This window comes from Stigmatopora nigra, chromosome 22 (assembly GCF_051989575.1).
Source record: "Stigmatopora nigra isolate UIUO_SnigA chromosome 22, RoL_Snig_1.1, whole genome shotgun sequence".
Taxonomy (NCBI): Eukaryota; Metazoa; Chordata; class Actinopteri; order Syngnathiformes; family Syngnathidae; genus Stigmatopora; species Stigmatopora nigra.
Genome location: NC_135529.1, coordinates 4,626,079 through 4,640,843, shown reverse-complemented (window position 1 = coordinate 4,640,843; position 14,765 = coordinate 4,626,079). Strand labels below are relative to the sequence as shown.

The following is a 14,765-nucleotide window of genomic DNA, read 5'->3' as shown; positions in this document are numbered from 1 at the left end:
GGCATGTGTTGGTAATTTGGAATTGTATTAGAATGAGCTCAGGGGAAATATATTTCCACGATAAACAAACATGTAGGGGTGTGAGGTGGAGGGGGTTGTTCTTATTGGCTCGTTTTAACTCAGGGTTGCAGTGCCATCGAGGTTAAAAGAAAAACCAAATGCAATGTCTAAAAAATGGTGACTATCAAAATAGTTAAGTGACTGATAGGTTATTTAGTAATGGGTAAATTTGACTGGCGTAGTAAATCACCAAATGAAGGAAATTGTCCAGGATGTGACCAGTAGTACAACTTATGCAGAAAGTTTTTAAAAGAGTAAAGTTATCCCATACTATCATAGCAAACCGTGAATTACACATGTGTAGTAATTTTAATTTACAAGGTATTGTCAACTTGCATTACATTTAGTGCAAATAATAACACTTCTGATGTACAACTTACACACGTACAAAGTGTGTGGATTAGTGACATAGTATCAAAATTAAAAACAACAGCTATATTCCTCAGCGGACATGGAGCGCAGATTTGATAAATTAATGATCCAAAATCCTTCGGAAACCCGCCAAGCGAGGGTCACGACCTCCGCCTCCCCTAAACACTCAGATTCGATGACACAGATGGCAAATACAAAAAGATCCACAGTTGTTTTGAATGATGAGGTATGATCACGGTGTGAAATGCTGAAACTCCGGACCCCTGAGCGCCCGCCCACCCACGTAAAAAAGCACTTCCCGCCACTGTCAATAAATGCACGTGTGGTGGTTGTAAGGAAATTTGACCAGGCGTGCGCTGGTGTCTTAAGGCATTCCTAGGCGTAGTTTATCATGGTCAGTCACTGTGCACTGCGCGTGTCACGCTGGAATGCTAAATTTTGGGTGCAGGCGAGGAACCAAATGTGCACGTAGACAAAAAAACGACAACGATCGAGCCCAGGCTAAAATTCAGGGGCGAAGCATTGGGGGGAAAAAAAACAAAACCTGCCTAACTCTTGATTAACAAGCAGATAAAATGTGATTTTTCAACTTTAAAGTTTCCTTGGCACGTCTGCCGGCATCAAATTCAAGAATTTTAACAGTCCATTCACATTTGTCACTTTGGTAAACTAAGTGTGTTTTTTTTCTGTACAATACGTCGTGTTCCAATGCTCGCTCTCCGGAGAAGCCATTACAAATATAAAGATCTCCGAGAGAAATGCATTCAAAGAAAAAGTATCTCCCTCTGATTGATGCGCTAACTTAGTTTTCTCTCTTTAGCAGCAGCAAACGTGTAGCGTCGTTGCTATTGGTTAGCCCCAAAAAACAAGTATGCCATCCTAAGAAATGTACAAAACAATCTACAAAAAAACAAAAAAACAAAACAAAACAAAAAAAAACGGATAACAGCCATCTGAAAACGACTGAGGGGGAAACTTTATACATAGAGGGACCCGCAAATGCCACGCTGGACGCACAAATACTGATGGAATTAAGTCGCGCCCCTGGTCTCGTCTTTGAGTCCTCGCTGCTCCCGGGTGGGACGCTTGTTGCGTGCCGTCGTCTTTCGGGGGATACCGTCATGGCTTCCTGAGGAGGAAATCCATGTATACACTTGACGAGGGACAAAAGGAAACTTGTGGAAAATATAATGGTGACGTCTATTGACCTCTCAAAACAGGATGGGCTTCCCCGAAGTCTTGTCCTGGACGTAGGAGGTGAAACGCTTGAGGAACTTGGGGTACTCTCGCTTGGCAACGGCCCGGAGAACTGAGGCCGGAGCCCACCCGCCGGGATTAACTGACGAACAGAGCATCACGTTAGGAAATATGACATTTTGTCATTTGCCGTTAAAGGTTATGTGCGCTCACCGTTGGCAACATAGGTGATTTTACAGAGGATGTTATCCCTGCTGATTTCTTTATCGCCCTCTGGTGGGCTGACCAGTGTTTGGCAGATCATGGCAACGTTGATCTTGGCTCGAACGCACCGATTCGAAGGCTGTAAAGACAACAAATTAGGTATACTCGAGTTATGATTGCAAATCACGTCCAACTAATTTTTATTTACAAAATTACAACGAAAATATTTGTTAAACCAAAAAAAAAATATGAGATCAACAATTGTTAAGTGGCAGGTGAAATTGACTTGTTTTGATTAGTTTATAATTTGCATATAGTAAACCGGTTATACTTTTCTTTTTTTAATCATTGCACTTATATTAAAGTGAACTTACCGCTGCATTTTCGTGGTCCACAGAAAAGTTGCACACTAACCAAGTGTCAGGGTCATTTTCGTTAGTTGCCAGAATCTTCCTGATGGCCGACAGGTAGAGGACGTCTCTCTGCGAGGCTGGCCACACCCTCTGTGACATGAACACACGGGGTCAACACCATGGCGAGTGTCCGTCTCTCGCAGGTGACATGCAGGGCTTTACCTTGTGTGTTTGATAAACGATGACGGCGTTGTCGGAGAGCGTTTCCACCACGTTGAAATTTTCAATGGTGGCTAAGGAAGATAAAAAAATAGGACTTTTGTGCATGTTATGGCTTCCGCAGTGCTAACACGAGATGTAAAACCTACTCTCCCAGTCCATGCGCACAGCCGTGTCCCAGAAGTAATGGCAAAGCTCATGACCCGTCACCCCTTTGACAGCATGCGTCGCTTTAAGGGGATCCAAAACGATACCATTCTCTTCCACTTCTCTTCTATACACCTGGAAAATAAAAAGGTATGGCCAGCCAGGGATGAATACATGTAGGTATAAGTACTCAATAGAAATTGCTCAGTCCACCTTTATATATAAAAGTGTTGTTTGTCACTTTAAAACATTGTTGTGTATATTTGTAAAGCAGTTGGATGAGTGTGAATTCTCAGGTAAACGAATAACAGCGTCACCTCCTACGCAGCCTCTCACCTTCATCTCCCCTTCCTCGATGACTAGCTGCCAGTTGGCGTCTCCACCCACATCCTGAAGTGAGTATGTCATATGATTCTGTACCATCTCTTCCACCTAAAAGACAAAGTGCCAAAATTGTAGTCACAGTGATTACCATTTCTTGTTAGTCGGAAAACCATGTGCAGGATGGAGACGGATGGGATGATCATTGGCAATAGAAAAAATAGATATTTTATATGTAATTAAACAATAACCTTGCCTTAAACCGTCATGCTGTTTTAAACCAATGGACTAATTTACTTGGATTTTTTTTTAAAGAATAAAGATGGCTAACCCTTTACAGGGGACTCATTTAACTATTGGCTGCCATTTATGGCAAAAGATGCCCAATCCATTTGAAAGTCACTTCCTCTATAAATATTATTTTTAGTAATATGTGAAAGATTTTAGGTTTGTAGAAAGGGTCCAATAAACTGGCACTCAGTAGCAGAAACATTATCACAGCAATGTAGGGAATTCATCAAGCAAACAAACCCAGTGGCTAGTCAACAAATATATGCTTAATATGACACACAAGGGGCGAGGGGAAAAAAAAGATTAAACAAGGTTGAAGGTTCAATGTATCAAGGCCACAATGTAGAGTGTTTGCCAAAGCAACCGCAGAGAGGTTGGAATGAACTAATAAAGCGGATACAAATGTATCTTTTCTGGGTAGGTTGAAAATATTCTGTTCTTTCTACTCATGCACGCTGTGACAAAAAGCATGCGTGGCTCGCACATACAAGAGCCATCCAAATTACCTGAGTGCTGAATCTGTGAACATCATCTGAGGCACTGACTAGCTCGACAGAGGACACGGAAGAGCAATGACTACGCGCCTGGGCAGCAAAAAGATATTGAAAAGAGAAAGGGATGACAAAGTGGACAAAGCCAAGCACCAAAAGCAGAAAACCCAAGTTTGGAATAGAAACACGTCAATAATGATATTTGGGTTAAATGGCACTTGTGTCAAAAGCACGAGTGATGAAGGGCAGTAATGGATGCCAAACCTTGGTGGCAAATCTGTGCGTGCTGATACTGGAATAGACATCACCGGGAGGAACTGGAGTCAGTCGGGGGATCCTGACCTTTTCGGACTGGCACAGGGAAACAGGCGAATTTTGTAAGGTTAAGTCAATACATAGTTTAAATGCAACAAGGGCAAAGCGCACCTGCTCTTCTATTTTGTCTTGTCTGTCGAGCGCAGCATCTACCGCATCGAAGAACTCGTCCTCATTGATCAAACTGTTGGGTCCCTCCTGAAAATGGGACATCAATTAGCCATGCAAGAATTAAAAATGAAACACAAACCACCATAATGTGAAATAGGTGATTTATCATCAATAGAGCTGAATCTTGCCTCATAGTCAGGGCCTCCATAATGTGACTTTTTCTTTAGTTCATGCATAGCAGACTTGTAGGCACCTTCTACGTGCCTTCTCTTCTCCAGCTCCTAAAAAGACATTATTATTAATACATAATGGTATAAAAGTAATGATAACCACTGCCTTTTTCTATGTTAGCCTTGACTTAATACATCAAGTACAAAAACAAACACATATGCAAAGTCTGTCTAACATTTAATTAACGTTTCTGACACATAAAAGGTGAAGTTTGGAACATTTCGATTCCCAATCTCAATTAATAAAAAACGGGGGAAATACATATTGAAAAACAAAGTATTGTAATTAATAACTGTACATTAGGCACTTTTTCATTAAACCCACAAAACTAAATATGGTTGACCATGAAATATTAACACCGAGATATAAAAATGCTGGCTTGAAGATTGTTACACTGTAATTGTATTGTGCTTGAAATTTAACACAGAACGGCCACTACAGTTTAAGAACTATCTTTTTTTTTTTAAATCTAAACAAAGCCACCTACACTTGTTGGTGTATATTAATTTAAGCCAATTTCTACTCCTTTTTTAGAGGCATAACAAAGAGCTTTTGGACCAGTGTGTGGTAACAATACTACACTACTCATGACAATGCCCACTCAAAAAAAAAACGTCACAATGCTCTCAGAGATAGTGCTTTCACACAACAGGAACCTGACAAACCAGTCAAAAGATTTGACTGCTCTTACACAGATAAAGAAAACTACTAAAGATACTTGTGGGTTTACTGTAACCTCAGCTAGATCAATGTACGTAAGAGGTAGCTAATAATATTTCACTTGAAAATGAACACAAACGACTCTCTGCTGTAAAACAACAGTTCATTTGATGTAACGTGTCACCACTTGCCACTAAACAAACATGACAGTTCACACCGGCAGCCGTTGACTATAAGCATTGGGGACCTACTTTAAAGAAGAGGCTGCAGGTCCTTAAAGGTATCCAGTTTTGCGTCTGGTACTTGAGCACCTCTGACCGCCGCTGAGGTTTCCACAAATTAAACCAAGACGTCCGAGCTGTCATTTTCCAATCCGGATTCCCCGCGTACGGCGCGGTTGCTTGTTAATCCCCTTCCTGATGACACTATACCAGTTATATATCAGAGTTTGAACTACATTTAGCTTAGAATGAATTTGTTTCACTTAAGCAGCCAAAAACCCTGCGATCTCTTCCCGGCTATTGTGCTCTTTAGGGTTGGGCGGCAAAGGCATCGCACACTAACTAACTGGTTTGACAACATGAGCAGGGTCGATCAAGAGCAGAGAGCATTCCTTTAGTGACACAGAAAAACAGACATGCGCGCACTCACAGGTTTCTAAAGTTCAAGATGAAACCTATGAATGTGTGTTATCGGCAGACCGTGGCTTGATGCTTACTGAGGGCAAAACGTGCATTACTAAATAGGCCTCCAGACCAAAGTTCTCCCATAAAAAAACACATTGCCTCTGTTTCAACCCTGTTGATTGCCAGAAGGAGGTGCTGATAGTGCAAAATATGACCGTGCGCAGTGGGCTTGAATCCAGTGAATCTTTGCAATCCAAATACTGTATATAACATTCATTTTCAGTTCTGTGATTCCCCTCTTCAAAAAGTGTAGTTCAAATTTGAATTTGATGTAAAAACTAAGCACTGCAACTGGTGGGACTGAGCAACCTAACTTTACTTCTCGTAATTCATGTAGACATTCTATATTTGAGGTTGCCCCAAAAAATGTAATTGTTGCTGATCCTTTGACATTGCATTGTAAAATAATGCAAGCCATATTCAACAATAAAGGGAAAAATGTATAGCTCGATACCTTCTCAAGTCTCTTCTGCCAACTGTCCTCTCGTTTGACCATCAGCTCAATGCAGTGAGACAAAGTGGACAAGATGCCTGCTGTGGTGGCCTTGAAGGTGATTGCCTCCCCTTTGAAGTCTATACCGTTGATGCCTTTGGGACTGGCGGGGGAGAAAACTGGTACAAAAAAAACAAAAGAATGAACTAAAATGTATAAATGATGAAAAAATGCGACACCTCGCGAGCTAAGTAAAGTATGTTATAAAGAGGACACTAACGTTTCTCTTTGCTGCCGTTATTGTTGTAACAACAATCCCCATCTGGCCTTGAGGTGGCAGGGAAGTCATCGTCATCTTCTTCAACTGTTGAGATCAACAATTAGTACAAAACAGCAAAATTATTTTGCAAATCGTACCCAATATAATAACTAGACAAAATGTCATTTATGTAAAGACAGTAAAGGAGGAAAATGTTCAAAAGAAATGAATGCGACCGTTACCCCTGTCCCTGTGAAACTCGTCTTTGGAGACAGCGTCAGCGCAGGAGTCGAAATACTTTTGCAACGTGTCCACTTGTCTACAAAGAATGTCTCGAAAGGTCTCCATTTCTGCCAACTTTTCGCACAGCCTGTGTCCCTTCTAAACAAGAAGACGCCATTTTAAGATGCAAGGAATTGGATAGGCACTTTCATTGTCCAATGGAGAATGCACCTACCTTGAAGGATGAGGCGGACGTTGCAGAAAATGAGCTAGCTGCTGACGTGAGAGACAGCATGGAACCATGTCGTCTCAGACTAGATTCTGACCCATACCCGGACTCGGCCTGTTGAATAGGAAAGGTAGAAACAAGGAGGTAGGAGAGAAAAATATTACAAATAGACAATATAAACTTGCAAAAAGCAGTCGGCAGTTCACATAAAGATCACAGAATGGGGGAAGAAAAGTTTTATTCAGCCGTCAGCAACACTAAACATTGTTGAGCTGGACAAGGGGAGGACCTCCACCTACACTGCCAAACACTAGAGAAACAATGGGAATGGAAAATATGCAGATACAAAACAGCCCCACTCTTACCATGTAAAAATAAAGCTTACCCTGTCCAAAAACCTATCGCATTTTGAGATAGCATGGACGACAAAAAGTGAGTCAATCTTTCAAATCATTTGAAACTGCTTGAAGATTCCTTTTATCAAGCAAAAGATACAAATGTGGACTATTGCCCGGTTAATTGTTTGCTCACAAACAGATGGGTCTTTATCAGGAGCCAAGTGAACAATTGATTTAATCTTTGCGTTTTGACTATTTATGACACCAAGTTCGTAATCTAGCTGTTTTTCAGTGTTGGTTATTGTGTATATTAGTTACACTTACATAATACTAACAAAATAATATTTTTTCATTACATTTTGCTGTATCAAATTTCTTAAACTTTCATTTCATGATTGACTGACTGAAGGGTGTTGGAAATAACTGTTTCCATTGTAATACAAAGTATGAGTATGCATACAAAAAATGTCAACTGTGACCCTGAGTTGAACTACAAATAGAAACCAGAAGCAGGTAAATAGGTTTCAGTGTTACTTGAGGGAAAACTATGGGGATTAATAGAATCAGTTACTTTCGATTTAGAGGAAGTCCAGTAATATCGTATTTTTGATTGTTTTGCAGAAGGAAATCCTTTATCAACATCCTGCATGACATTGTTGGCAAATACCCTTTAAATGTTCACTGCCATAGTTATTTTCTGAGGTTTTGGGCTTTCTAACAAAAATGTACCTATTTTTTTCTCTCCATCATATTTGATGATTAACTATTACTATCCAAAAATGTCTGTTTTCTTAGCGTTGATATAAATTGACACCACAGACACAACAATGTAAAAGGAAGGTGTAAGTGAAAAAAAATAATTCAAAAAGTTTGAGTCAAAAATGTCCTATTGATTTAACTCCGATTTATGGAGAAGTCAATTTAGCCAATCCCAAATTTACAAAAGGCATGAAACCCTTATGTTTAAGACCTATTAGGTGCTATGTGTAATTGATGCTTAGGTTTTCACTGCACAAAGAATCTCAATGACATAGGAAACCATTGACATTAACAAAAAACATAATGATTTCCCCCTTTAAATATGGAACCATTAAACTCCAAGGGATGCCAATAAAGCCTCACTCCCACATGTTGCCACTGACTTCATCTTACCACAGAAAATGCACCTGATTCAGCAGAAAGAATAATTGTATTTATAACTCATCGATCATTTTTAGATTATTTCCCTTGTCGCTACGGAACTGCCTTCATATATAGCTTATTTGACAGAGATGAGTTATAATGCCAAAAGCAACTTTCTAAGCAAAAATATTCTGACAACATGCATCTAATTCTTGCTATTAACACTTAATGCAAAAGGACATGCAAAATAGCGGCCACAAAGCAAGATCTATTAAGGGGCGGCATGCCAGCATGAAATGAGCCCACCATTCGACCATTCCAGCAGCCAAAGCAGAGGAGGACACTGCTGCAGTCCTGTCGCCCTGATGGCCCCAACATGACCAAGAATCTTCCTCCAGACACAAAAACCTAGTTTGTTCTGCTACTTCAGACGTTCTGGTCCAGTACTCCAGTTTCCCCGGACACACCTCAATCGGCTCAAGGCAGCCACACCAACAAAGAAAAGCAATAGAATCAGCTGAGCTTGTTAAGAGACAGCATCAACACATCAGAGGGCGGGGAACTGCCTTTGTGGCAATAGCAGAGGAATAGATGGAGCTGAAATGAAGAAGTCCTCAGGAAAGTAAAGCAGACCAGCTTTTAGTCAGTTCCAATGCAGCCACACACACGCTGCATTAATTCATCATGTGAGGACACACACCCTGACATGGGAAACCTTTTCATTCTGCCCAACTGCATGTGCCGCATCCATTGCTGTCCCTGGGAGTGCTCGAGTGCACGAGCGAGCGCTTGAAAGGAACTCCATTTGCGAGCGTGTATGCATTAGAGAAAAAGATGAGAGCCGCCTGGCGCTGTTTGGATAATAAAACGCATCAGACGGGTGGGCGATGGATGCAGTCTGAGATCACCCGAGACAAGTGGGGAAAGTGAGGGACAGAGAGGGGGAGGCTAGTCGGTGCAACCTTTTAGAGCTTCTTCTGCTTTACTTGTTTCATTCTTTTTGCTTGTGCTTATTTTGATCACACTGTAGAATACAACTGTGTCAGTTAGCAGCCTGGAGTATTGGTGGCCAAAAAAGAAGAAGATAATAAAAATGTGCTCCAGTAACACCCCTTGGAGCATGAGAAAATGGAACAGTCAAATACAGAATTTATGTGTACCTTTTGATTTGTATTGCTAATGTATTATTTATTGAAAGGTGCAGTTGACGTTTGTACATTATTCATAACATTTCACACTACCAAGAAAAATGTGTGTTTGAATTAGACAAACAATCTTGAATCCACAAATAATAATAATAATAATAATACAGAATAAGAACACCAATATTTGGTACTGTTGTATTAAGACCAAACAAAACAATCTGCAAACATTTTAACTACATGGACCAGAGTGTAGAGAAAAAGGACATTTTGCATGGCAATGTTCGATCCCAGGTCGATTGTGAAATAATTGCCCACCTCTGATGTAAAAGGTATCAAATTATGAGGTTTTTTTGCTCCAACATGGGGCAGTGCAGAGCAGACAGGCTCACTAATCACAACAACCCACAGGTAACAGTGCACTGGGGTCACTGCAGAGCACAGTTCAAACATAACCCTGGAATAATCACACACTTCTACTAATGGACCAGAGACCTGCGGTCATTCGCACTCAACTGACATTGTGAATGTCAGCAGCAATGTCAGCCAGATACACCACCACCATTTTACTTTAAAAAAAAAAAAAAAGATGAAGCTCACAGAGGAGTAAATAACTTTTGCTTGTCTTTTTGTCTGTAATATGTTGCTTTTATGTGCACAATGAACAAGCATCCATAGTCACATGGCATTTTATAACGTACGTTTGATTATAAACACAAGAGCTATACCACAAAGATGAAATATGGGTCTCAATGTCTAGTTATGCTTTCATTATTTTACATTTATTTTATTTTTTTACATTTCTCACCAAATCCATTCAATATATCTAAAAATCATAATTCTCAATTGATTCAGATGCAAAGCTGTTTATCAAAATGTATTAATTTCTAAAACACTTTCACAACAGTTGCAGCTATGCCAAAGTACTTGGCAGAATGTTACTAAGTAAGCCTAAATACTAAAACAGTACACGCCCTGCTTGCTGCCAAGTATCCGAATTTCCTAATAATACAACGCTCTAATTTGCATGTAGCCCTGATTAAAAAGACACATATACTTTAGTATTTTACAGGTTTTTTATCAAAAGTATATATTTTGTTATTCTTCTCGCGTGTTTTGTCAGTCCCTCACCAATTCAACTTGCATTCTCATCACCCGAGTGCAACTATTACTAAGCTGTCAAACACATCACCCTGTTGGCACGGTAGTTTGAGCTCGCATACTAAAGAAGAATGCGTGTCCTGCTTGTGACTTTTTGTCCTGCTGGCGTCAGCCACGGCTATAAATTAGTTGCATTTTGTAGTCAATAAACCGTTCACGGACTAACATCTCTCATGATCTTTGGAAGAGGAATCGTCTAAAATGCATGATCACTGGACATTCTATTTTTCTCTATGACACGCATCAGAAAAGAGGAAAATGCTTAACTTTTATGAAATTCAAAATATTGAGTGAAGATGTTGAAATAGGTTGTTATAGCAAGATATTTTACAATATAGATAGATGTTACCAAGCATTTTGTGAGCAGCTGCTAAGACTCGAATGACTAAGGATGACCCCTTATTATACACATTTAGATTCCTCACATTCCCATGGATAAGGACATAGAGAAAGGAGAAACGTCAACGCGAGCAAGCATCTGTCCATATTCCTGCCACACCCATCCAAGCGATTATCCAAACAGCCATGAACAAAGCTAATTGTGACTTTGAGAAAGATCCCAGCATTGATTCAATACAGTAATTGTGACGCTGATGACTCTGGTAATTGGCTATGTTCCTGACATATTGCTGAACCAGCCTCAAACAAAAAGCATCTGTACCAGAGAATACACTCATCAAGGTGTCACAACCATGTTGCTGACAAGCCAGTCAGGTTAGTGGATATTAAGACAATTAAAAAAGGATTGGCATCACCAAGTACACAGAGAGAATGGTAGAAAGTAAACATAACAAACTTCCACTTCATGACAATACTACATGGGGAAAGTAGAAAGGAATCGTAGTATAAAATCTATAACAAACAAGAAACATTTTTTGCAGTTTTGCAATACAGTTTTGGTTAGTTATAGTTTCTTTTTTGGACTAACAGTTTATAGTTACGCTGACTAAGACTTTTCAATTGTAATTTTTGTTATTAATCCACGTGGATTAAAAAAAAACAAAAAAACAAGCAAAAACAAAATGATCAGTTAAATTTCTCTCTATTTACCCACCTTGTGTACCTCAATGGACTCGATCCACTGGAGTCTGTGCTCCGGGTCTTCAGCTCGAAGGTACCAGACGCTGTCGTTGACACTGATGTCAAAACGACACTCGTCAAACTCATGGGGCTGCAGACAAAGATGAGCAAATATCAAGAACTCCTATCTCTGTGACTGAATACTTTGCAAAAAATGCACCATTGTAACATTTCAGTTACCATTATAACCGAGCACTCATCACATAAAAAGCATACTATGATGTATCCAAAGTTGTCTATTATGACAATGGCTGCCTAGCAATGACATGTGGATTCAATTGTTTTTTTTCTTTTGCCACACAATAAACAAGAATGGTAATGAAAACCTGATGTTTTACTTCACCAAACAAAACTCATAGTAACAACTAAAAGAACATCTAGGAGCATGCCTCCACCTGACCGCAGGGTCGTGATAACCTCAACTCCTACATTCAGGCGAAATTCTTAACTATTTTATGCTCCCAAGCTGAAATGTGCCCCACCCACCTCCAAGCACACCAGGCACCCAACCGAACTGGAGAACGGAATTCCACCGTTTCCTCTGAGATTGGAATTTGACCGTTGCACTCAGCAAGCAAGCAAGCAAGCAAACGATGTGCACGACGACGGCTTCTGGTGTGAAATAAATCACAGTTGACCGGATTCTCCCCGGCTGACACGGCTGTCAGCTGACACCACCTCACGTTGTCCCCGTTTAACTAGATTCGCTCTTACTGCACTCGTGCTTTTTGGCTGTCTGACAAACAGCAACATACAGCTGCATACGAAACAGAAACCCTAAACCTGAATATATCCTAATCTAATCCTGCTCTGTTCCAGGAACCAATAAATATCCATTAGCTACAGGCCAAAATATATGACTTGTCTGCTGGAAGGGGTAAAGCAGTAACCTCTAGCGTATCGAGCCGTGATGCCATTTTAGATTCTAGGGATCCAACAGAGTTTTATCAGACACAGTCCATAAAGCTCTGCTTTTATGGTACACTTTATACCTCCTTTAATTTTCCTGAGCATTCTCATTCCCCTTGTGAAAGTCATACTGAAGAAATGAGTTCCACAGTGTGTACACTTAAATGTTGTACCTTTCAAATTAGCAGAGTTGTGCTATTTGTCCGAGAGGGTCAAGATAAGATTAAGAAGAAACCATAAAAAATAATAATAATGTTATTTTTTCAAATAGATTGGACATTAATCATCTTTTGTGGTGCTGAAATGATGGGCGAGGCAGTTAGGGGATTCTCCCAGTACCTAAAAACAAAAAGTTAAAGTATATAATTGTATATGTTTTATTTTTCATTTTCATGAGGAAAATGCTGCTTTCATTTTTCACCTTATCGGGGTGCCATAGCCTAACTTGAACAGGAAGAGCAACGGACGCATGATGCTGCAATTTTAAGACCACAGGACATTCCACTTGACAGCAATGTCCTTTTCTCAATATTTAGGGACACTTGTAATTACCATGTTGGCGATTTGTGTGTTATAGAAAAGGCATACTTGGCACTGTGTGTAATAAAATAATCTAATTACAATACACTAAGCCAGGCTGCAAAGCGGCCTTTTATGTTGTAAAGTATTTAATCCTATTGCACAAATCAGTGAAAAAAAAAACAATTGTTTGCTTCTGTACTAGACAGTGGTATGTTTAGGAAAAAATGAAAATAATGAACCAGATTAAGTGGTTAAAGAAATTTGAAGTGTGTTGTTGAGCAGTAAACAGGGGTCCTTTAACTCTTTCAGCGACATTGACAAAGATAGACTTCCAATCGTATGGCTATTTTCTTGGCTCTTTTGTTGTGAAATTAAATGAATTAGTCATCGGTAGACGCCCAATTCATTTTAAGCGAGATGCAAATTATTTTAGATCCCTCCCAGTCCAAATAGATAGGATGTCACTGACAGCCATTGAGTTAAAAAAAAAAAAACAAGAAATGACTTTGATTTGCTAGCCCATTTTAGATTGTGATCCTGCCTGTTATCTAGAAAACAAGTTAATATTTACCTCTCTATCTTCAAGAATGGCTTAAGGAATAACTGCATGCAGGTGATTGAACCAAAACACATGCTTCACTCAAAGCTCTAAAGTACTAAATGCGTGGATTTCAGTGCTCTTGAGCTTGACCACACGCTTGCTCAAGATTCTTCTAAGATTACTTACTGTGATAACAGCCTTATTGAGACACAAGGATCCCCTGCAGCCATATTCCCGTTCATCCTCTGACTTGTAGTAGCTCAAAGCGTTGTTCTTCAACACAACCCATCGGTCCTGCCATCCGTGGATGTAATTGGTCCACTAGAACCAAACAAGCTCAGTTATTGACTTTAATCTGTCATCATGGCTATATACTTCAAGAAATGTTCATTCACCTTGCTCAGCACGCCCCCGAACTCCACAGGTTGTGCGGATTCTGGTTCCACATCTTCATCTGACCCGGAGGTTGAGCTCTTTTCGGACATTTAAATCCAAGATTCAGAAAATCAAAGAGGCTTTTTTTAATCAGCGGGTTTCGCTGGCTAGAAATCGATTAAAGAAATGTCCCGAACGCCCTAGATCGCGGTATGGGGTTGGGGGTGAAAAAAACTGGCTGAAAATCCAAGATCGCTTTGGAGAGGAAAAAGCGTGACACTCCAACCTCGACAATTCCCTTTTGCAGGGTTTGTTTTGAAACTGACGTCGATCAGCACCGAGACAAAGCCAGTTAGCGTAAAGTGTTAGCTGTCAAACCAAACCAACAAATGCAACTTGACGCGTAACTTGTGAGCCCAACGACGATCGCGCTCCGCACACGAAAGAACGGTCGATAAAGGCCCTGGCGTGACCACCGATCTCGACTAGGAAGCTACAAATGACGACGAAAGGGACCGCATTGCTGCTTTATTTCCGCGGTTTTGTTAGCAACAGCCAAGGGCTCCACTAGCTTGTCATTCGGGTCGAGGGGGAGGAGCCGGAGCCACGCTTTACTTGTGTATATATCCGAAAAAGACAAGCATCAAGTTAACGAACATTTCCAGCGGAAAACATAGGACACTCTTTCAAAACAATTGACTCCCAACTTTCTTTTATTACAATGATCAGCACACGTCACAGCTTTGTTTCTTTTATTTCATTTATTGTTGTATG

General features: G+C 40.2%; 1 protein-coding gene across 4 annotated transcripts; it reads right to left on the bottom strand.

Annotated features, from left to right (window-relative positions):
• Nucleotides 1–357: 357 nt before the first annotated feature.
• LOC144215831 (ceramide transfer protein-like) lies at nt 358–14,662 on the bottom strand. 4 transcript variants are annotated; one of them, XM_077744998.1, is made up of 18 exons: nt 14,012–14,661; nt 13,803–13,937; nt 11,619–11,735; nt 6,808–6,915; nt 6,593–6,731; nt 6,372–6,455; nt 6,113–6,270; nt 4,270–4,362; nt 4,082–4,168; nt 3,920–4,006; nt 3,671–3,748; nt 2,889–2,984; nt 2,555–2,687; nt 2,409–2,479; nt 2,208–2,336; nt 1,843–1,972; nt 1,641–1,771; nt 358–1,561 (listed from the first exon to the last, which is right to left on the bottom strand). In XM_077744998.1, the coding sequence occupies exons 1-17, from the start codon at nt 14,099–14,101 to the stop codon at nt 1,644–1,646; spliced, it is 1,863 nt and encodes a 620-aa protein (XP_077601124.1). In that variant the 5' UTR covers nt 14,102–14,661; the 3' UTR covers nt 358–1,561; nt 1,641–1,643. The 4 variants fall into 4 exon arrangements, with proteins under 4 accessions (XP_077601124.1, XP_077601123.1, XP_077601126.1 ...); XM_077744997.1 differs by having other exon boundaries at nt 3,920–4,168; nt 14,012–14,662; XM_077745000.1 differs by lacking the exon at nt 3,671–3,748 and having other exon boundaries at nt 14,012–14,660.
• Between the last annotated feature and the right edge of the window lie 103 nt (nt 14,663–14,765).

What these genes read in the sequence shown, in the direction of transcription:
- LOC144215831 (XM_077744997.1), bottom strand. Translation starts at nt 14,101, where the DNA reads ATGTCCGAAAAGAGCTCAACCTCCGGGTCAGATGAAGATGTGGAACCA. An exon ending in TAACGGCAGCAAAGAGAAAC is followed by an intron (nt 6,271 to 6,371) that starts GTTAGTGTCCTC and finishes TTTTTGTACCAG; the next exon opens with TTTTCTCCCCCGCCAGTCCC. An exon ending in AATCACCTATGTTGCCAACG is followed by an intron (nt 1,772 to 1,842) that starts GTGAGCGCACAT and finishes TCTGTTCGTCAG; the next exon opens with TTAATCCCGGCGGGTGGGCT.